General features: G+C 30.5%; 1 protein-coding gene across 1 annotated transcript in view; it reads right to left on the reverse strand.

Moving 5' to 3' along the window:
- Positions 1-1,032: 1,032 nt before the first annotated feature.
- The window catches only part of LOC118190330 (KICSTOR complex protein SZT2-like), a 279,720-nt gene continuing 256,734 nt past the window's right edge, over positions 1,033-24,018 (reverse strand). The window contains exons 62-63 of the mRNA XM_085818640.1: positions 22,048-22,116; positions 1,033-2,700 (exon numbers count right to left, since the gene is read on the reverse strand). Coding sequence (XP_085674766.1) covers positions 2,557-2,700; positions 22,048-22,116 — 213 coding nt within the window. The 3' untranslated portion in view covers positions 1,033-2,556. The remainder of the gene's footprint in view (positions 2,701-22,047; positions 22,117-24,018) is intronic.

Here is a 24,018-nt window from a genome sequence, read left to right on the forward strand (position 1 = left end):
CTGCTCCATGAATGTCATTTTTGTAGGCATATATATATTTCTTCTGCATAATGATAACAATAATAACAGTTTTCAAGTTTTTTTATTTCAAGAAGAGCAATATTAATATTTATTGCATTTTAATTTGGTTTTATTACCTTTTCACTGGATCAAAAATAAAAATGTGACAATTACAGATAAGGAATAATTAATAAACAAGTAAATTAAATCATGACTATTCATGAAATTGAAATTATGTTATTTGAAGAAGAATGCATATTTTTTTAGATCAATGATTCCTATCACAAATAAATCTGCCATAAACAAAAAAAAAAAAAAAAAAAAATGCTAGAACCAACTGAGGGACCTTATATGCTGCAATTTTGAGGGAAAAAAATCTGAATGATTAGGTAAGGTGTAAAAACATTCATATTTAATCGTTTGACTGCTACGTGGTGCAAAAGCGCTGCATTCATTTGTCTCGAAAACTGCGACGCAGCACTTCTGCACTGTGAGTTTCAGTGTGTCTTTGTTGCTCCGTGGGTGTGAATATGCATAGTCTGACCTTACGTGTACTTTGTAACACGAGTGCATTCTAAAATAACTAACTGCATTGCGCTTTTCGAGACATATGAATGCAGCGCTTTTGCGCTGCATAGCAGTCAAACAGTTAAACCAGAAAGACTATAATTATTTTATATAGACTATAATTATTGTCTAGTTAATTAGAAAGTGCATTTACTTAAGAGTTCTCAAATAACTTTTGAAATTTCTGTGATCAAAAGGTGATTAATAATTTTAAAAGCACCATAACAGCAGTTTTTCACTGCTATAATTATCAATCATAGTAGTGGAAAACTGCTAAAATTTGTAATGCTGGAAAATAATGTATATGAAGAAGACAGTCTGGAGTTCTGTTTTCAGTTTTTAGTGAGGCATAGAAATAAAGTGAATTTAAATCTATTTTTCATCATACATTCTTTGAATAATGACTGTGAATAATGTGATGGGAAAAAAGAATCAAGAATTAGCATATTTCTTTTATTATTTTTGTTTATTAAAAATACAAAAGCTTATTTGAGATTTTCAAATTTTTTAAACAAGGAACTAAGCAATAAATACTACATGACAATAAATACATATGGTACAGAATTCTCAAAATTTTTACACTCTTGTTTTAAAGAAAACTTAAAGTTAATTCTTTATAATCTAAAGATAATAGTATATGAATTATTGTTTTCTTTTAAAATTAACCAATTGAAAAATAATTTTTAGTTTCAGAAATTTTAGCACAAGAAGGAAATTTAACAGACAATACATGAATGGTGCAAATGAAACAATAATTCATTAATATTAGTTAAAAAAAGTTAATATATATTTATACAAAATTCAATATCACTAAATTTTAGAACTTTATTATTATTCCATGAGTACCTTTGAAAATAGTATAACAGCAATATAAAGCAGTAGGAATATATCTATACATTTCTGTACATACAATCTGAGCATTAAAGTGAAATTTATAGCAATAAATTTTAAAGTACAATTATTATACAAAGAAGTGCCTAAGTTACTTTTAATTGATATGTAGAGAGAAATCTTAACAGAGTTAATGCGTATACAAATAAACAGATTAGAAACTGCATAAAAAATCAATTAAAATACTTTTAATTGATTTTTTATGCAGTTTCTAATCTTTCTAATCTAAAGTTTTGTGTGTTACCTTTATTTATTAAATATCATCTTCTTTGCAACTAAACCATAAAATGCAGTTCAACAGCAATGTCGCAAAATAATTTTAAAATGAGCATATCTTTAGATTGGATGGCTCTAGGTACCATGGCAATGATTTGAAAAGTGATACAGCCTTTTAAAATTTTCAATGCAAAACAAAAACAATAGTCCTTCAGGGACAAATGCTATTGGACTAAAAATAACTTTTTGGTATTTGTCAAAGAGCAACTGAAAGAATTATCAGCAAATCCATGCTCTTGAATTTATACCTGGATGAATTGTAAAATAAAGCAATTATTTATTTAAATTAAAAAATTACAAAAAAACTTTAAAGTATTAGAAGTTTTCAAAGAAACTTAAGACATTATTTTTAAAATTTTATTGTAACACTTGCAAAATCTTGCAAAATACCAAAGAGTTATCAACTTTTCTTTTATTTCATGGGAATTTTATTTAATTAATTTTGTTTCATTTTATATATTCATCTACTTTTGCTTTAGTTTCTTTTTTCTTGTTTAGAATTCATTGTTTCGATTTATACTTTCCTATTTTGTTTTAGAATAATTCTGTTTACTTCATTTTATTTCATTTTTAATTATATATACAACAAACGATTAATTTTTAAAAAATTAGGGAAAAAAATATTATACTATTTTGTGAAATTTTTAAGAAACATTCTTGACTATTAAATTATTGATAAAATTATATATATATATATTCACATGTGTAGTGTATGTGTGTGTGTGTACAAACACACACACAGAAAACACTATACTTACATTTGTATGTACATTTTTTAACATAGTTTACAGCTAGATTTATAGTGGTGTTAAAATCTGAGGATCACAATAAACATGTCCACAAGTGGAAGCAGCAAGCATTTACAAAATCTTCAACTAGGGATTGTAAAGCTAATGTACGTTGATTTGGTTTTTCAGCAGTATGCTCTATGTCTGTCGGAGGTTCTCTAAAAACTAAGCATAAATCCTATGAAATATAAAAAGATAGATTTAATTTCAAAGATTTATACACATGTATAACTAAAAGAGCAAATGAGATATTTCAGTTTTCACTAATGTTTAGACCTCCCACCCCAAACAAAAGAGGAAAAACCATGCAAAACAAATATGACCAACTTAGTAAAAAATAAAACCCATACAATGAAAATAATCAGTAGATACAGGTTATTTCAACTGATAATACATGAATTAACATATACCATGATAATACATGAATAACATAACATTCTTTTCCATGCCACTTCATAAGGATTGGCCCGGTAGTGATAAGCATACATTCATTGGGTATTTACCATTGTTTAAAGTAATTTCATAAAAATGCTTGCGAATGTGCTATATAATTTTAAAATGCAAAAAGCAATGCAAAATAAAAAATAATAAAAAAATTAAAATTAAACTAAAACACATATGAAGGCTTGAGGGGGGGAAAACAATTTATGTTCATTTTTTTGTTAAAACTGAAGTAATAATGCCATCTAGCAAGCAATAGGAATAGCTTCTATATTATAAATCATTTCCGGAGGAAAAATATTCTTGTCTGTAACTGTAACTGAGGAAAGATTCTGTGTACGGGTGAAAAAAATATTTTTGTCCATGCACTAAAAGGGAAGAAAAATTGATGTCCATCTTCCTTTATTAGGCTTATTCATGTTCATTCTTGTCTCTTGTAACCATGACTTGTTGGTTTTGTCCATCAGTTCTTCAGCAGTCACTGTGAAAATGGAAAGTGAAGATACCACTTAAGATTTTGATTCAGGGGCCAAGTTTTATGCGAAGAAGAGGAAGAAAACAGGGAGAATCTATTATGCTTTGGAAGTTTAAAGAGCAATCAGATGGGAGTCTGACAGTAAGTGTTTTGTATTAGCAAAAATACTAGCATCAGTCTGTCTCCAACAAAGGAGAATGTTGACTAACAGTGCATGCGCATCAGAAGCGGCGCTGAACGTCTGTGAGAAACAGTTTCTTTTTATTTGTTTGATTGCTTTTATATATATGGTTTTAGATTTATTACCGTTTTAAATAGAACATGTGGCAACTATTAGATTATTCTAATGCAAATGAAAAACATAACACAGAATTCGTGTAGATTATGTAATTTGAGCAATTACAAGCTTTTTAATTGTCCTAAATTTCAAAACTTCAATGTAAAAGAAAGAATAGAATTTGTGAAAAAACAGAATTTATGTTTTTGTTGTTTTAATTTGCACAGTTTGTAATCAGGAACAAACCTATAAAAGGAAACTAGAGTTTTTGGTAATTCCAAAAATAGCAGGTTTAACTCCCTCAAAATTAATCGATTGATTGAATCCCTTATGATTGCTGAGAAGGTAAATTTAGCGGATCTGGAATTTTGTAAACCAGAGAAAAAAAACCTGTTGCTAGGCGCGGAAGTTTTCTATGATATGTTACGAGATGGTAAAATCTATGTTCCTCACACAGGTTTGATATTACAAAATAGTGTGTTTGGATATACAGTTAGTGGAAATACAAATGATTTATGGTGAAATACTTTACTGTATTGTGGGTTAATAAATGATAATTCAGAGAGTGAATTGAAAATGTTTTTCAAACTAGAATCATTAGGAATTAAAGATGATCCTTATTGTCATGTGGGAGACAAAGTATTGGAAACATTTAATACGACAGTTTGTTTAAAAGCTGGTCGTTACGAGGATACATTACCTTGGAAAAAGGACTGGAGTGAATTAGCTGATTATTACTGAGTAGCAGAAAATAGATTAAAAACACTTGTAAAGCAAATGAATTATAACAAAACACTGTTTTCTACATATAATGAAATATTATATCATTATCTCAAGCAAGGTATTATTGAGAAAGTATACCTGTCGGTAAACCAGTCTTCTACCTACCACACCAACCAGTATTTAGAGAAACCAGTGCTTCAACAAAAACTATAATAGTGTTTGATGGCAGTTCACATGAGTTTGAGCAGTTATCACTAATTGATTGTCTATGGACAGGGACAAATTTGAATCCTAACATGTTCCATCTGCTAATTAATTTCCGATTAAATAAAGTTGCAATTTCAGCAGATGTGGAAAAAGCATTTTTGCAGATTGCTTTGGCAAAAAAGGATCAAGATGCAGTGCAATTCCTGTTTGTAGAAAGCACACTATTAAATGATCTAAAACTAGCGACATACAGATTCAAGCACATAAATTTTGGAATGAAGTCCAAGTCCATTCTTGTTGGCTGCAACAATTAAATAACACATACAAAAATATCGAGATGAGCAGCCAGATGTATTTGAAATATTGAATTCTTGTGTTTACGTTGATGAGTTTATTACAGGACAAGACAGTGTAGAGGAGGCTCTAAGGTTATTGCGTAAAGCTAAACAAATTATGAGTGAAGCAAATATGAACTTGCATAAATGGGTATCCAATGATCCTGAGCTGATGAAAAAATGGGAAGAAAAAGAGTTTGAGATTCCTCCATATAAAGGCAATGACTCAACCGAGACACTTAAGATCTTAGAAATGTTTTGGATACTAACGAAGACAGTCTGAGTATAGACATAGACAGTTTGATCAAATTTCTTAAAAATAAGCGTAATACGAAACAATTCATTTTGAAAACTGCTGGGAAGATTTTTTATCCTTTTGGGTTTAATAACTCCATTTACTGTTAGCCTGAAATTCTTGCTACAAGAACTTTGGGTTCAAAAATTGGCATGGGATGATGAACTACCTACAGATATGTCTCAAGAGTGGGCAAAGTGGTGTTTTGAGTGTCATTATCTAAGTAAAATTGTGGCTCCAAGATTTATTTTGAATCCCAAAGCCGATTCTGCAGAGATTCACAGCTTCTGAGATGCCGGGTTGGAGGATGTATGGTACTGTTGTCTACATAAAATTGCATAAGCAAGAAATTTCTGTGAGTTTTGTTGCATCGAAATGTCGTGTTGCACCTGTGAAAAGAGTCACGTTACATCATCTTGAATTACTTGGTGCATTACTAGCAGCACATTTAGGTTCTGAAGTGAAAAAATTGTTCAATCGAAAGAAATCCTGGACAATATTTTATTGGACTGATGCTAAAACAGTGCTATGCTGAATTAAAGGTACCAGTACCAAATGAAAATCTTTCATCACCAAGAGTTAACGAGATTAGGAAGTTAATACAGCCGACATACTGGTTCTATTGTCCAATGAAAGAAAATTCAGCAGATGTTCTGACGTGTGGTGTTCGAACTGACTTTCTTGTGAACTGTTCCAAATAGTGGTCATGTTGTGACTTTCTAACACGTCCAGAGATTCCTAATCAGGACTTATCAATCGAGATTACTGAAGAAGTGTGTGTGCAAATGAACTTAAAAAGGAAAATGAACTGCATAATGATTCTAACGTAATTTTAATTGCATGTAATGAATCAAACCTCTTTAATGATATTTTAAATTTGTCTGCTAATTATACTAAACTTATTAGTGTTGTAATTAGGTTTGAGGTTTATCCATAATCTTAAGAACCCCAAGGTAAGGAGGTATAGAGTACTTACTTTAGAAGAGATAAAGGACGCCGAGGTGTATATTTTATTAGACGCACAAAAAAAAAAAAAAAAAAAAAAAGTGAGTTTGGACAAGAAACAAATCAATTAAGAAGAGGTAAGTGTGTAAGCCACAAAAATAAATTAGCATCATTGAATGTATTTCTCGATAACATGGGACTAATTACAGTGGGCAGACGATTGTCCTATTTGGACCTACCCACTAATAGTAAACACGATTGTCCTATTCGGACCTACCCACTAATAGTAAACACCCTATTTACAAAGTAAGCAAAAGTAATTAAGTGTTTTACCAAGTAAGTATCATTTAACTACTATTATTTTAGAGCATTTTCATTAAGTACTTTCATACAGAGATTTCATAGGATCCAATCTCTGTTACATCAAATAAGACAAAGGTTATGGCCACTTAATGGCAGAAACAATTGTAGAAAGATCATCTACAAATGTGTGACATGTTTTAAGAACAAACCCATCACAGTTCCAACAAATAATGGCTGAGTTACCCAAAGAGCAGGTCACACCATCATACCCATTTACCGTAACTGTGTTGATTTCTGCATTCCATTTGCTATAAAGTTTAAGAATCAACATAAGGGAGTTTTGAACAAAATCTATGTCGTAGTATATGTATGTATGAGTACAAAAGCCATACACTTTGACTTTGTGACAGACCAAACTAGCCAACCATTTATTGCAAGCTTAAAACGTTTTTTCTCTAGAAGGGGAAAATGTACTAGAATAATGAGCCATAATTTTAAAATCTTTATTGGTACTAATGTAGAACTCAAAAAATTGCAAAATTTGGTTGAGTGACCAGATGAGAATTTAGCAAATTTTTATACCACTGAGGGTACAGAGTGAAAATTCATTCCTCCCAAGTCACCAAATTTTGGTGGAATTTGGGAGGCCGAGGTTAAATCATTCAAAAGTCATTTGAAGAGAGTTATTGGTAATCAGTGCTTAACTTTAGAAGAATTCTTAATTATTTTAACAGAAATTGAAGGAGTATTGAACTCAAGACCTCTTACTCCAATTTCAGCTGACTACAACAATTTTGAAACTTTTGAGACCTGGTCACTTTTTGGTAGACCTATTACAACTCTTGCTGAGCCAGATTTATCCAACATAAATGAAAATGGACTTTCTAAGTGGCAAAGAACGACTAAGTATATACAGAAAATTTGGAAATTATGAAAACCTGATTACCTCAATAGTTTACAAGAGCTTCGAAAGTGGAAATTTTTAAAAGAAGACATTCAGTTGGGAACTCTTGTATTAATAAAAGATGAAAATTTGCCTTTAACCAAATGGTTAGTGGAGAGTATAGCTGAGCTTTTCCATGGTAGGGATAACAGAGTAAGAGTAGTAACTGTAAGATTGCCTAATCAAAATTTGTTAAAATGAAATGTTCGAGATATATGTATACTTCCTGTAGAATGATAGTTTGTCTCTTATAAATACCTATTTGTTGCTAAAAATATTTGAATGTATATTCTTTAGTATTATGATTTGTTATTGTTAAATATTTTATTGTAATGCCTTAATATTTACATTTTTTGTAATAAGAGTTTTGAAATTGTTAATTCCAGTGCTGAGAGTGTTTTGTATTAGCAGAAATACTAGCGTTAATCTGTCTCCGACAGAGGAGAATGTTGACTAATAGCGCATGCGCATCAGAAATGACACTGATAGTCTGTGAGAAACAGTTTCTTTTTATTTGTTTAATTGCTTTTATATATATGGTTTTAGATTTACTGCAGTTTTGAATAGAACATGTTACAATGATTAGATTATTCTACAGTTTTGTGCATTGCTGCTAAATGAACGCAGAGCTAGAGTGTCGCTATTAAAAATAAATACAGTCAAAAGTCGTTAATTCGGACACCCATAATTCGGAATGATCTATAATCCGGACATCAAAACTAAAAACTTTCTGCGCATGCGCCGCGTTGACACATGCCCAGAGGCGTTCACGCGTGCGCGTAAGACCTTTTACGACTGCGCATATGAGTGTGCGCAAGTGCAGAATACGTTTTCGCGTGCGCATTTTATGTATAATGGACGTATAAGCTAAATAATTATCTATTTCAGTTAATGTTGATGATTGCGTTGTTCCTTAATTTTCGAATTGCATCCGGCTTATTATTTTTTGCAGACTGTAAGAGCAATTTTATAAAAGTAAGCTTAAACTTTCGATTATATCAAATAGAATTTCCGATATATATTTGTTAATATATAAAGGATCTAAAGCGAAAGTATATTTTGAAATCCGAAATCTGTTTATCAATTTCACGCTGCTCGGCGGCGGGCGCGTAATGAATTGGAAGTTGATTTGTCAGCACTATCCTTATCTTCAGCGCAGATGTTTTTATTTTATTTGGCTTATAATTCCTTACCAAATGTAGTATTTCATCTCGGTATGCTCCGTCTTTGATATGATTTAAAACAAGTTCCTCGTCATTATAATTCGCTTTCGATAGCGAAGAAAAGTGACAGAGGTTATTGAAAACAAAAAAATTTCGATTGACAAATTAGTCGGTGTTCTTGACACAGCAATTATAGGACTTGAACGGCGGAACTTTGTAACTGAACAAGAAATTATGTCTGTTTAATAGAATTAAAGAGAAAGTATTATCACATGAAACGAAGCAAAACTTAAACAATTTACATTGAAAGAAATGTTTAATAAAGTAAACAAATAAATATTAAGCTTTTTCTTTTTGCAAATTTTGATACCCTTTAGATCATAATTGTTCTTTATTTCATAAATTACGGTTTCATATTTTTAATTTTAGAATTTCTGCATGCCATCTTACGAGATTTAAACTGATGATCTATAATCCGGAAAAATCGATAATCCGGAATCGCCGAAGTCCCGACGAGTCCGGATTAACGACTTTTGACTGTATATTGAAATTTAGAGTTTGTTATTTCTATAATATGTGTGGTATATTTTATTGTAGTTTATGAGTTATCAACAAGAAGTAGATTAAATTCAATTCAGTACGTGCAATCATTTCCAGTGTTTTTCTTTGATTTGTGATAGAGAAATCTCAAAGCTTTTAATGAACTTGGGAATTATAATACCCGAAATCATTATCTTACCAGTCTTATAATGCTTTTGTATTATTTTTGTGATGTATCAACATTTGTGTTCAACAATCGAGGGATCTTCACACAATATGACCTGTTCTTATTGAGTACTGTCTTTCTAAGATGGGCAATATAATGATGAGCAAGTTAGTATAAATGCCTTTGCTTTATTACATGGTATTACAAAAACTCAGTTTAAAAAACTAAGAAAAGCTTTGGCCACTGACAGAAAAGTGCTGGTATACCACAGAGAAAACATATAAAGCAAAAACATGCAATTCTTAAGGAAATTATTTCTAAAATAAACAAGTTTATCAGCTCCATAAAGGGAAGAATGTCTCATTGTTCCTTAACCCGGCGGAAGTCGCACCAAGAAAAGTTACTAGAGTGGGCGCGTGGTGTATCACATACCCCAATATTTAAAATACTATAAAAGTAGTTTTATTTAGTTTTAAAGCTGTTTTTCTCGCTCTTGTCTATTATAAATAAGTGAATAATAATTGGGTTTCAAAAAATTAATTTCCAAAATAATCTTAAGAGTTAAAATTAAGATAAATGAAAATAATAAAAAAATAAACATCATGCCTCTAAGTTTCATTGCATCTCTAATACACAATGCTTATTTTATTTCTTTACACTTTGAACGAAATACATTCATGTGTTCTTGGCACAGAATATTTTCACATTTTAAACGTTGCATTCACATTCTTCTGTCCTTGGCACGAGGGCAATTTATCACATCTTTCATACTTAGTTGTTTCGAATTTTAGTATTCGTTTTGATTCTTCGTCGAAATTTCTGCAAACGCAACGTATTAATTTTATTTAAAATGTATTTTCACGATTGGCAACAACAGTTTTTTTACAGAACGATAATATTTTTGAACTGTAAGTTTTTGAGCAGTAATGTTGACGGTAATGTTTCTGAATAAAGCAAGTATTTAATAATTAATGTTTGACGGAATGTGTTTTTAATAAAGGAACTAATTAAATGCTAACATTTCAGAAGTGGGATAAACTAGAATTATTATCTAGATTTAACAACGTATTGCCTTAACGTACGCTAAGCCTAAACTGAATGTGGAAACTCGCCAAAACTGAAAGTAGAAAGGTACGTGAATTTATAAGCTGTTTATGTTATGTCTAAGTATTAAACGGAAAGAACTTAAGTATAATTATTGTATTAGTATTTGAAAATTGAAGTCTAAGATGGCTTATTTGGCAAGAGGCAAAAAATGTGATTTAAAAGAACTTGCTTTGGAACTTGATGTAGATGTCCCTTCTGATATTAAAATTGTAGGCTTAAGAGATATGATTTTGAATAGTAAGAATTATAATGAAGACTTTACTAAACAAATACGAGATAGAATTATAAATGATCGTTTAGACAGGGAAAAGTTAGAAATTTTAGAAAAAGATAAACAAAGAGCATTTGAAATGGAAATTATAGAAAAAGATAAGCAAAGAGCATTTGAAATGGAAATTACAGAAAAAGATAAGCAAAGAGCATTTGAAATGGAAATTATAGAAAGAGATAAGCAAAGAACTTTTGAACTTGAAAAATTGAAAATAGAAGCGGAAATCAGAAGTAGTAATGTAAATGATTCTGTTTCTTCTAATGTTAGTAGAAGTAATATTTGTGATATGAGTAAATTAATGCATAAGTATGATTTGAATGAAGGTGATATAAGTTTTTATTTAGTTTTATTTGAGAGACAGGCACGACGTATTGGGTTAGAAGAACAAAACTGGGTTTCTCAGCTGTTGGGTCTATTGTCTTATGAAATAACTCAATTAATTGCCCGTGAATCAGAAGAGAAAGCTAACGACTATAAGCACGTTAAACAACTGCTACTGAGAAAATTTAAGTTAAATCCTGAACAGTTTCGGCAAAAGTTCGTTGATCATATTAAAACGTTGCATAATACGTGGAAGGACTTCACGTTTGAATTAAAAAAATATTTTGAAGAGTGGCTTGCTGGATTAAATGTAACAGATTTTGACTCTTTAAAACAACTTATTATTACTGATCAATTAAAGAAGAGGGTGCCCGCTGCTATCCGAGACCATTTCATTGATGATTGGTCTAAATTCATTAATCCTGAAGAGTTGGCTGAAAAACTAGATGAATATGAAAATATTCGGGCAGGGATAAAAGTACTTCATGTAGAAAATAAAACTTTTAGGCATAATTTTAAGCCCAAATCTGGTTCTAAATTTTATGAAGGATCCTATAATCAGTATTGAAGACAAAGAAATGTTAAAGATTCCATGCAGACAGATGGTAATTTGAAAGTTGGTTTTAAAAACAGTTTTGATAATAAATACAATCTGAGAGATAAATTTTATAAAACAGACGAAAGGAAAAGGGAATATAATTCTGGCATCCGCAATGAAAAGGGTGAGCTGAAATGCTTCAATTGTAATGATTATGGACATATAGCGACGGATTGTCCTCAACCTAAAAAAGAAATTATTTGCAGGAAATGTAATGAAAAGGGTCATACTTTTAAAAGGTGCACGTCTAAGAATCCAGACTTGACAAATGTTAAAAATAATTTATCCGTGGACCAGAATTCAGGTGTTTCACCAGCTGTATATTTAAAGTATGCTCGCATCAATAATGGAGAAGAAATTACTGCAATCATAGATACGGGTTCTAGTTCGTGTTTATTGAAACAGTCTGCGGCTAAGAGACTGAATCTTATTGTAAAACCTGATGTGGAGGAATTGTTTGGCTTTGGGAACCAGAATAAACCAGCCGCTAGAACATTGGGAAAAGTAACTGTTAACTTAGAGATTGATAATGTGGAAGGAAAGGACATTACAGTTCTAATTGTAGGAGATGAACCGCAACCATGCGACTTATTAGTTGGTCGAACATGGATTGATTTACTGCATATTGCATATGCCAAGATAGGTAATACCTTGCACATACGCTATGCTAATGACTGCCCATTTTCACAGTTGCAAAATGATAGCAACACTCCGCGAATTAAACTGAAGGCTTCCCAAGAAACTCAAATCGAAAGTAATACGGTTAATTTCGTGAAAGTTAAAACTGATGAAATAAATAACGGTTATGTTTTAATAAGTGGATCGGAAGATGAGTTGGGCTCGTTATTGAAAGTAATACAGGGAGAAACAGAGATACCAGTCACTAACTACAGCGATCGAAAACTAATTTTTAAAGAGAATCAATGTATCGGTAGAGCGGAAGTAGCAGAATTAGTTGAACCAAGTTCAGATCAGAAAACTGAAAATTCAAGTCAAAAGGAAATCCTGATAATAAATGAAATTAATAAGTTTAGGAGACCGATTACTTTAGAAGAAATTAAAGTTAATAATAATACTACGCCAGAAAGGAAACAGGAAGTTTTACATTTGATAAATGAGTATCGAGATTGTTTTGCATTAAATATGGAGGAATTAGGGTGTACAAACTTAACAAAAATGGATATTAAAGAAATTGAAGCGAGTAAGCCTATTTGCATGAAGTCGTATAAAATCAATGCCGAAGAGCGTGCTTCTATAAAGAAGATAATAAATGAATGGAAGAAATATGGAATTGTTACTGAAACAAGATCTCCGTATGCTAGTCCAGTTTTACTCGTAAAGAAAAAAAAGGTGAATTACGATTAGTGATAGATTATAGAAAGTTGAATTCGCAAACTGTTAAAGATAAATTTCCACTCCCTAGGATAGATGACCTTCTTGAATGTCTTAGTGAGTGTAAAGTTTTCACTACATTGGACTTAGCTCATGGATATTTGCAGATTCCTTTAACTGAAGAAGCGAAATTGAAAACAGCTTTCATCACTCCAGATGATACTGGTCAATTTGAATGTATGATCTTTGGGTTAGCTAATGCATCTGCAGAATTTCAGAGACTTATGAATCAAGTTTTAGGTCCATTGCTTAATAAAGAAGTATTGTGCTATTTGGACGACATATTAATTCCGGCTAAATCTTGGGAAGAAATGATCGAAAAACTTAGGAAAGTGTTTGATAGATTGAGAGAAGCAATGCTGACATTGAAACTGACAAAATGCGAATTTGGAAAAGATGAAGTAGAGTATTTGGGATTTCTAATAACATCAAATGGTATGCAACCTGGACCAAGAAAAGTACGAGCCATATTAAACTTTCCTAAAACAACCAATGAACATGAAGTTAAACAATTTTTAGGTCTTACAAGTTTCTTTAGAAGGTTTGTACCGAAATACGCAGAGAAAGCTGAGCCGCTAACGAGACTGACGAGGAAGGATGAAACATTTCGTTGGAACGAAGATCAGCAAGAAGCATTCAGTACTTTAAAAGATCATTTAACTAATGAACCAATACTAACATTACATAATCCCGAAGCAGAGACTGAAGTGCACACAGACGCGAGCAACAAAGGGCTGGCAGGAATGCTGTTGCAAAAAGGAGAAGATAGAAAGTGGCATTTAGTTTATTGTGTAAGTAAAGGGACAACAGAAACAGAAAAGAATTATCATTCAAGCAAATTGGAATTAATGGCTATAGTTTGGACTTCGACAATTTTTAATTGGGATCCGATTTACGGTAATTACAGACTGCCAAGCTTTAGTTTATTTAAACGCGAAGAAAACTTCAAATCCTCAGATAGCAAGGTGGAGTAATCTGATCCAGGAATACAATCTTGAAATAAAGCACAGGCAAGGCAAAAAAATGAGTCACATAAATGCATTGAGCCGATCGCCAGTTGATCAGCCAGAAGAAACTTTAGATTCTATAATTGAAAACAACTTGGAAGTTTGTTTAACGCTAACGATAGATGAACAAATTCTTATGATTCAGCATTCAGATCCAGAATTACGCAAATTAATAGACAGTTTAAAGAAAAAGATAAATGATAGAACGAATGCAGAGAAATATGTAACTGAAAATTACGTCTTGAAGAATAACCGATTGTTTCGTAAAGTGAATGATCAGGAAAAGGAGAAATTGTTATATGTCATAGTTAAATCGATGAGAAAAGGTATTGCAGTAAAATTTCACGATCTTTTGGGACATTTTTCAGCAGACAGAACTGTTGCCAAAATCAAGGAATCATACTGGTTTAAAGGAATGAAACGATATGTTATGCGTCACATTTCGGTGTGTTTCGAATGCCTAGTAAATAAAATAATGTTTAGTGGTAAGAAACAAGGAGTACTGCATCCAATTAGACCTGGTATAAGACCTTTTGCAATTATACATATAGATCATTTAGGACCATTCGTAAAAAGTTCAAGAGGAAATACAGAATTATTTGTAATAATTGATAATTTTACGAGATTTACAATTACGAGAAAAGTACTGCAACCAAGTATGTGTTAGTTGCATTGAAGAGTTTTGTAGATGATTTTGGGTTCCAGAAAAAATTATCAGCGATACAGGAACATGTTTCACAGCGAAGGAATTTCGAGAGTACTGTCAAAATAATGGAATCAGTCATACACTCAATTCAACTCAGCATCCAAGTAGTAATGGAATGGTGGAAAGAGCAAATCGAACAATTTTGGCTACGATTAAAACGAGTATGGAAAATCCGAATCAGAGAGACTGGGACAAAAAGATTAAGGAATGCAAAAGAAATTTAAACAATATGATAAATAAGACTACAAATAAAACTCCTTTTGAAATGCTTCACGGTTATTCACCAAAATTTAACGACGGATTGATGAGGATGATTACAGATGAAGACGCAGATGAATGGGAGAATCCAGTAATCTTACAGAATGAAGCTAGGAAGAGAATTGAAGGTATGCAGATGAAAATGAAAGCAAATTATGACAAGAAGAAAAGTAATTCTTTAACATTCGAATGAGGAGAAATAGTAGTTATGAGAAGAGTACCTAAATCAACTGGAGAATCAACCAAAACACAACAAAAGTATCGAGGACCTTTGGTAGTTACAGAAGTTTTACCAAGTGATACCTATAGAGTGACTCAATTAGAAGAGAAGGTGAAAGGACATTTCTTTAGTACGACAGCTCATGTGAGCCAATTAAAGTCATGGCAGTGTCAAGCTGAATCAGAAGAAGATGATGATGATGGTGATGACATTAGTGTTACTGAGGATAACGATAACAACACGCCGCATATTACTAAAACTAGGACACGGAAAAAGAATAGAAAACGACGGTGAATCTATATGACAGCTAAAGACTTCCGAACTATAAACATTAATATTACAGATTTAATTTTTTTAAATATAAGTTCTTAATGTTCTGAGGTCGTAACTAAGTCAGGATGCCCGAATGTAAACGCAACGTATTAATTTTATTTAAAATGTATTTTCATGATTGGCAACAACAGTTTTTTACAGAATGATAATATTTTTGAACTGTAAGTTTTTTAGCAGTAATGTTGACGGTAATGTTTCTGAATAAAGCAAGTATTTAACAATTAATGTTTGACAGAATGTGTTTTTAATAAAGGAACTAATTAAATGCTAACACTTCTGCTTTTGTTTTCCATGCAGTAAATCAGTTTCTTGGTAAAGTATTAATCTCTGATCTTTGTTCAATACTTTTTCATTAATTGTAATGCTAAGTCCTTCAAAAACAGCCTTCTGTTTCTGGTTGGTGGATTAGCAGTTGAATGTAATATAATTCAAAGCATTTATACAGCAACATTCAGTGCAGGAAACAAAATTAACATTTGCAACCTCCTTGTTATACTGGCAATTGAATAAATGGCTGACATTTCATCTCCCATATCCACTGCTCCTTTAGTCATATTATAAAAATATGTAATTCTTGACGTTGTATTTTCTCCAATAGTATCATCTATAGTATGATTGTTATATAATGTTGAAAGCATAAGAACAGTTTTTCCTTTTTTAGGAACATCAAGAATGAATGTCTTATCTTTTTCGAAACCAAAACAGTGTAGAAAATATTCCTAGTTTCATATTCAGTTTCCGAAATGCAATCTTCATCGCTTTCAAATATTTATAATAAATCTCACAGGCGTTGCATATCCAATTCAAAGGGAGTCATTCTTTTTACCATAATGCGGTCAGAAATTTTTAAGAATTTAATGTCAAGTACTTTAAAATCACTTGCGAGTAGACATATTTACTGTTACACTCTAGAAATAAATTTCTGAACTAAATATTCAGTCAGAAAAACACTTATGCGGACAAGCGCGTGGGGTATGTCATATGGTTTTCTGAAACACACAGGCAAAGAAAAAGCGGTTCTGAAAGTCAACCACAACTAGAAACTCAGCTACTGAATGCAGCACAGAATTTGTTTCACAAGTTAGAAATATTATACTTTTATGTAGGGGTGGGGTATGATACACCCCACACACTTCCGCGGGTTAAAAAAGAGCAAAAAAATATACCTTCTGGAAGAATTAAATAAACAAAATTACATGACATGTACAAAACAAAAAATATGGACAATTCAGTGTCGTATAATAAATTTAAAGATATTTTTATTTTAAGTTTAACATTGGATTTAGTTACCCAAGAAAGGACACTTATAGTCTTTGTGATATATTAAAAGCAAAAATTGACAGGCTTGCCGAAAAACTGGAAAAAAATTGTTAAATGATAAGAAAAAGCAAGACTTCAAGACCCAAAAAATAAAACGGCAGGAAAAGAACTTCATTTGAGAAGGATCCAATTATGACAGAGAAGAAAAATTTTAAGATTAATGTGGGAAAAGAATTTTAGTCACCTTAAATAAATAAATAAATAAACAAACAAATAAAAATAAATTGAAAATTTGTTTCTCGCTTATTTTTTGTTTGTAATGCAAATTTTGTTAAATAAAAGTTGAATGCTTATTTACAAATTTTTTGTATGACTTTATAAGAATAATTTCTTTATCACTGAAAGTTATGCAAACTAAAAATTCATTCTTCACAAAACTCATGTCAATGGAAATAAATGTTTTTCTCCCAGATCTTTGTATGTTATAAAGAAAAAAGTAACATTTTTTAGAATTATAAATTCAAAGGTCTAGTATACATAGCTCTACTGTTTGGCTGCATTACAAGTCTTTAGTTCTTGTAGTTATATCATAACTTTTAAAACTAAAAGTATGGGACCTTTAAGCCTTTCACTGATAGGGTTATCATGATTTTTAAGGCTACCAGTACTGATCATTAGTGATTTAACATAGGTTTAAAATTCTAAACATTCATGTAAAATTCTAGCTTTATTCATCAATAAAATTTTCTTTGCTTTGTAGCATGCAGCTTTATAAATAAAATTTTAGCATTTAATTTATCGTTTAGTTCAGAAATTAAAATTTAAGAATAATAATAAATCTCTGATAACATTTATACTAAAGTTCTGACTAAATATAATTCTTACATAATCACACAAATACATTATAGTACTAGCTGAATCTGTGAATAAATAAAGTACAAAGTCCATAATTTGGACTCGTTGGGTCTTAGCTATTTCGGATTATAGATCATCAATTTAAATCTGGTAAGATGGCATGCAGAAATTATACAATTAAAAATATGAAACCGTAATTTACGAAATAAAGAGCAATTATGATCTAAAGGGTATCAAAATTTACAAAAATTAAAAAAAAAAAAAAAAAAAAAAAAAAAAAAAAAAAAAAAAAAAGCTTAATATTTATTTGTTTACTTTATTAAACATTTCTTTCAATGTAAGTTGTTTTCTTGTTCAGTTACAAAGTTCCACTGTTCAAGTCCTGTAATTGCTGTGTCAAGAATACCGACTAACTTGTCAAATGAAATTTTTTCATTTTCAATAACCTTTCTGTCACTTTCTGCACTATCGGAAGCAGTATTTTCTGGATCTAGAACCATACTACAGATTTTGCCGTCCGTTAATTGATTGATGATTGGGGCATTGTCGTCGCAATGAAAAACTTCTGTTATATCATCTTCATTTATTACCGCTTCTCCACATTTTTTTACAAAATCCAATAACTGGAAAATTTCACCTTTAGTTTGCGATGTCCGAAAACCTTCAAATTCGCGACTATTATCTTCATCGTCCTCACCATCCTTCTCAATTATAACTCTATTTTCTATTTGTAAATAGTCATCAATGTATCTCCATCAATAACTAAATAAATACTTAGTCACCTAAATGTGTGTCGTAAGTGTAGAAATCCCCTAGATGGCGAGTTTACAGTATCAGCTGAAGCATTTTCACCTGAAATTTTTAATTGTCTTATACCATGGCGATTTTTTAATTTGGTTAATCAATCTGTCGAATATGTGCACTCAGTGTTCAAGTTCATTTCCTTATGAAATATTTTGGCTTGAGCCATTAGCATTGGACCTGTCAATGGCACGCCCTCGCTGCGACGCTGTCTGACCCATTCAATCGTCATGATCGTCACTTTTAGCATAATGAACCCTTTTTGTTATTCATTGCAAGTGGGGTGTCGGAATTCACAAAAAATTCAAAAAGTTCCTTTTTCTTTTTGCTTATGTCATATACAGTTGACTTTTGAATGCTTTGTAGACCCTTTGGCAGCTCCAGAATTGGAAACTTTTTTGACATAATTGAAAGTTCAAGCTTAATTTTTATGAAATTGCTCTAACAGTCTGCAAAAAATAATAAGCCAGATCCAATTAGAAGATTATGGAACTTCAAAATCTGCAATATTAACTGAAATGCCTTAGAATCAGTAAAGATAATTTTAGCCTAGCTTATACCATCTGTTATACATTAAACGGGCATGGGTAAACGCATCACGCGCATGCATAAAGCATAGCAAAAAAAAAAGTTTGTGGCTTTGAGGTCGGGATTATAGATCATTCCGGATAATGGACGTCCGGATTACGAACTTTGTACTCTAGTTAAATAATTTTATGTTAATAAGAAAATATTCCACATTAGACATTTTGAAAGGACGAACTTGACAAAAAACTAAATTATAATGAATTTCTGTGAACATATTTACTGATCATTATATGTGTGTATCATATGCTACGTGTGTGCATATTCCTGCCACCCACTACAATGGTGGAATGAAGGATTCCCCCCAAACAAAAAAGAAAATATTTAGAAAGCCTAAGATTTTAGTAGGAAATGCATTCCAGCAATCAACAACCGAGAATGGCTCGACATAACCCTTAAAAGATCCTGAATTCAGTATAGAGTTCATCATAATTTTTAAAGAACACATTTTAGTGCAAAATAATGTTTGTCTGAAACAAGGCTGTATAATCATCTTTGATAACTACTGAACATTTTTATTTCTCTGTAATTTACAAACTGACTAAAAAAGTTTATTTTAACATCGTTACTTATATCTTTCGATAAAGATATAAATTGATAATAAAACATTGCAAAAATAAAAATTCTAATATTATATGGTTGCATAAATAAACCTAATTAAATATAGAACAGCTAATTTTGCATACAGATGTTTTAATTGACATGCAAAGTTAACTGTTTTATATTGCATTGTTTTAAGTGAAATATGCAGCTATTTTATCACAAACCACTTTTTTAAACAAACAAATAAAAAATAATTTTAAACAAGCTTTGCATTTCTTACAAAAGAATGGGATATCCAGTTAGTTACATGGTGATTCCATTTTTAATAATTGTGATCAAGGTAGTTACTTATTATGTAACCATATAGTATAATTAAATTTTTAGAAACACAAATTTGAAACTTTTCTTTCAATATATTTTTCAAGAATAGTAGTCTGAAAAATCGTAAAAAATTAAAATAATTATTAGTATTTTAAATATTTTCTAGCATTTCAAGTATTTTAGAATTTTAAAACATGGGTATGGGGAAGAAAAGAGGAATTTAAAGATTTCTGCATTTTTAGATACCAACTAAAAGTTTAAAGCAGATTTAATGCTAGAACAAAAATTTAGGAATTTAAGGAAGTCTGCATTATTTAATACTAACACAGAAGTTTAAACGCTAAAATTCAATTATAAAAGAAAAGAATTCAAAGGAATATTTTTCTGTAAAGAAACATACATCTAAATGAACTAAAATGTAAAACTAACTCGTAACTGGCAAATGAATAATACATATTATTTCCGTATATATATATATTAATATATACAAATAAGTATCAGATATATACGATTAATCAATAAAAGATATACAGAATTAATCTACATATAATCTCAGATATATGCAAATTGCTTCAATATCAACAGCTACAATAACATTTTGAATAATTAAACAAAAAATCAGTTTTTCAACTTAAATAACTTCTGTGTGACTTGTAATGCAAAATCTAATGATATTTAAATAGCCAACAGGATGAAAATGTATTATTTTACATAAAACATCTCCTTACTTTTGTAATGAAAATAACATTTCATTGTACTACAAGCTAAATAAATCTGAATAATTAAAGTTCTCTAGTAACTATGAATATGACAACCCCAGAAAAAAGGTGATTAATATTCCATAATAAGGGTGAGCACCAAACTTGGCAAGAGGCTTTGATTTGATGGGATTTTGATTTGGTTGTAGCTTCCAGCTGTATGTGTTCTTGTGGCAAACCTAGAGCTTCATTTCGGTAATTATAAGAGTGCGATTTTAGTGTAGCCAGACGATTTTTTTAAAATTTAATTCTGAAAAATTGTGTTTGTTTTTAACAGTTTTATTGTTTAATATTATATATATATATATATTTAATATTATATTTATATAAATATTTGCAGAAGGTTAAGCTGTTGTTCCTGGGATAATGTTGGATTTCAGATGACGTGAAGTTTATAATTTATGAATGTTTTCATTTAATTTTACTTATTTAATTATTTTTTTAGTTCTTTTTCCCTTGCATGTGGCAATCAAAAGATGTGGAATATTTAAAGTTTTGAATGAAAGTTGTTTTAGTGTGTTAAATTTCCAGGACGACAGTAACTTGAATATTTTAGTGAGTTTATGATGCATTCATTATCAATATATTTCAATATGATGCACGTTGTTTTATTATTTAATCAAATTCATTTACTATTCTGTTTGCACATAATAATCGCTGTTCACCACTGCAAACAAAAATTTGCTATTGTATTTACATTTAAAACTCACTTTGCAGTGCTCTGATCTGATAAGTGTAGATATTTATTTACTCAATAATTATTTACAAGAATTGTTCATTCTACTATTTTATGATGAATTACATAGATCTTTATTTGCAAAGCTGTTGGACTTTGCTTTACTCATCTAGCATTTTATCATCTTATTTTACTATTCTGTTTCCATAAAATAATGGCATTTCACTACTGCAAAACTTAAAAGTTACTATTCTGTTTTACGTTTAAAAATCACATCTTAGTGCTTTCATTGCCACCAAATTTTGAACGCCAAAATAGTTTGGCGCCAACTTACCCCACTTATGGAATATTAACCAAAAATGTTTATGAGCATAAAATGTCCATAACGTTTTTTTTTTTTCAAACAAAATTTCACAGTTCTCTCAATCTGACCCATTTCTTAAAAACTGAAGAGCAAGGTAGGGGAGCTTTGCATTAATTTCAAACATAACTAGCAAATAAAACAATATGCAGAAGCAGAAATTATCTCACAGTGTCTATTTAAAGTGTCTTATTTTATCAGATAGTAACTTGAACATTTTAGTGAGTTTATGATGCATCCATTATTAGTGAATTTCAATATACTTAGTAGCAAAGACAGGAGATTTTATATGATTTTTTTCCTTTTATTTACAATAAAAAGATAAATGATTAAACTTACAGTTCGATTTGCCCGTGCATCAATGGAAAGAAGCAAGAATGAATCAGGACAACGGAAGTTAGTAACAACCTATAAAAAATTCATATTTTTAACATAAAAAATTAAATATTAATAAAAAAGTTAAACATTATTATAGATTAATAGTCCTCAGCCATTACATATCATTACTATTTATTATTATTTAAATTAAGTGACTACAAATACATTTCAACACAATTTAATTTTTCTAAAAAATTCAAGAATATGGCAAACTGGAAACATCTAATATTTTTTTTAATCTGCGACAATCAATGTGCATTACTACCAAGGCAGTACTTTAATTTTTAGAATTCAGCAGTACCAGAAATAGTTTTTAGGCAACCAATAGTTTTTAAACTTGAACTTTCTTCTGAAAACTGGCTGTTAAAAGAACGGAAGTTGTTACAGAATTCTTTTTAATAAGTTATAAGGTAGTGACAAAACATGGATCTAAGTTGACAAAACTATGAAACTTACAGCAGCTGAAATTTTTGTTATTGTTACTGAAAGTTGTAGAGTGTATTGTAACTATGTTTTTACTGGAGAAGGAGTGATGTAGCAGCTCCCTCTACATATGATATTATCTTTATTGTTACAAGTTTAGTTTCTCTAGATTGGCAACAAAAAAAAAAGTAAATAAAAAAGAGTTTGCTTTGATATTGTAACTCTAGTGTCTTCTTTTATTATCGTGAATTAAAATATGATTTGTCCATTCTGGAATTATCATTTAAGTTATTAAATTATCCTATGTATTGACTGAACACAGCTTCCACAACAAACTGCAATTTATTGTGACTTTCAATAAGATTCAACACAATAATACTGTACTGATTCAACTTTCGGTGAAGATGCACTACCCATATCAACAATTTACAACTGATTTGAAGAATACTAATATGGATGTATGATGCTGATTAATAAATTATGTGAAAACCGAATAAGAAATGGATGCCAAAATATATTAATTATAGAATATTTCCTTTTAAAATATTTTAGCCTCATCTATAGTCATGCTTTGCCCTTTTTTCCTAACATATCTGTTTTGAGCTTATTGACAAAATACTCATTATAATATCATTCAATTAAGAGTATCAACAGCACATATTTGCCCCAATATGGCTTCCGCAGTGTGATAAATTATATCAGTAAAAATTTTAAACATTACCATAATTGATAAACAGTTTCTGAAATCTTAGCTAATACAGACTTAAATATGCAAAACACACCACAGATAATCATGACTGCTTTTGTAAAGGCTTAACAACAACAATAATAAAAGGACATTAGTCTGAAAGAACCTGCTGTAAAGTGGATTCTAGAATATGTGGATACTTTAACAGATAACATTAGTTAACAAAGCAAATTAACATTGATAACAGAATTGTTATATGGGGGCAACAAAATAATGCAGAAAATATTCATAAAGTATTTTACTTTATGAATATTTTCTGAAGTAATGGTACTGAAACATCTGATGAAAAAAAGTTAACAACATAATAGTAAAACTCATACTCATCACCCCCCCCCCCAAGTTGCAGACATATCAGAAAAAATAAGATGATTTTGCACAAATAATGCTTAAGATCAAATTTTTCATTCTATAAGTGCATCTGAAATTTTTGCACGCTATGAAAAGACAAACAAAAAGAAATAAAAGCCATTCTTTATATATATACAGTGGTGGCTAAAATTGTGGACACTTTTATAAATTTTTATGCTTTTAAACTTTGTATGCTTATAGAAAATGTTACGTTTCTCAAAATGCAAACTTGTATATATCATTTTAAAGAGAATGTATTACTGAATTCAATACAAAACACAAATTCAATTATTTGCAATACAAAAAAAGTTATATGTACTTTAATATAAATAAAAAACACAGTTATGAAGTGGTTTGTAATGTCTAGCTTTCCTGGCCAATCACTGTTCTTGTTCTGAGAACCAATCAAATGT

The sequence above is a fragment of the Stegodyphus dumicola genome, chromosome 6, assembly GCF_044657685.1.
Source record: "Stegodyphus dumicola isolate Sdum_Otavi_A_Nest chromosome 6, ASM4465768v1".
Classification (NCBI taxonomy): Eukaryota; Metazoa; Arthropoda; class Arachnida; order Araneae; family Eresidae; genus Stegodyphus; species Stegodyphus dumicola.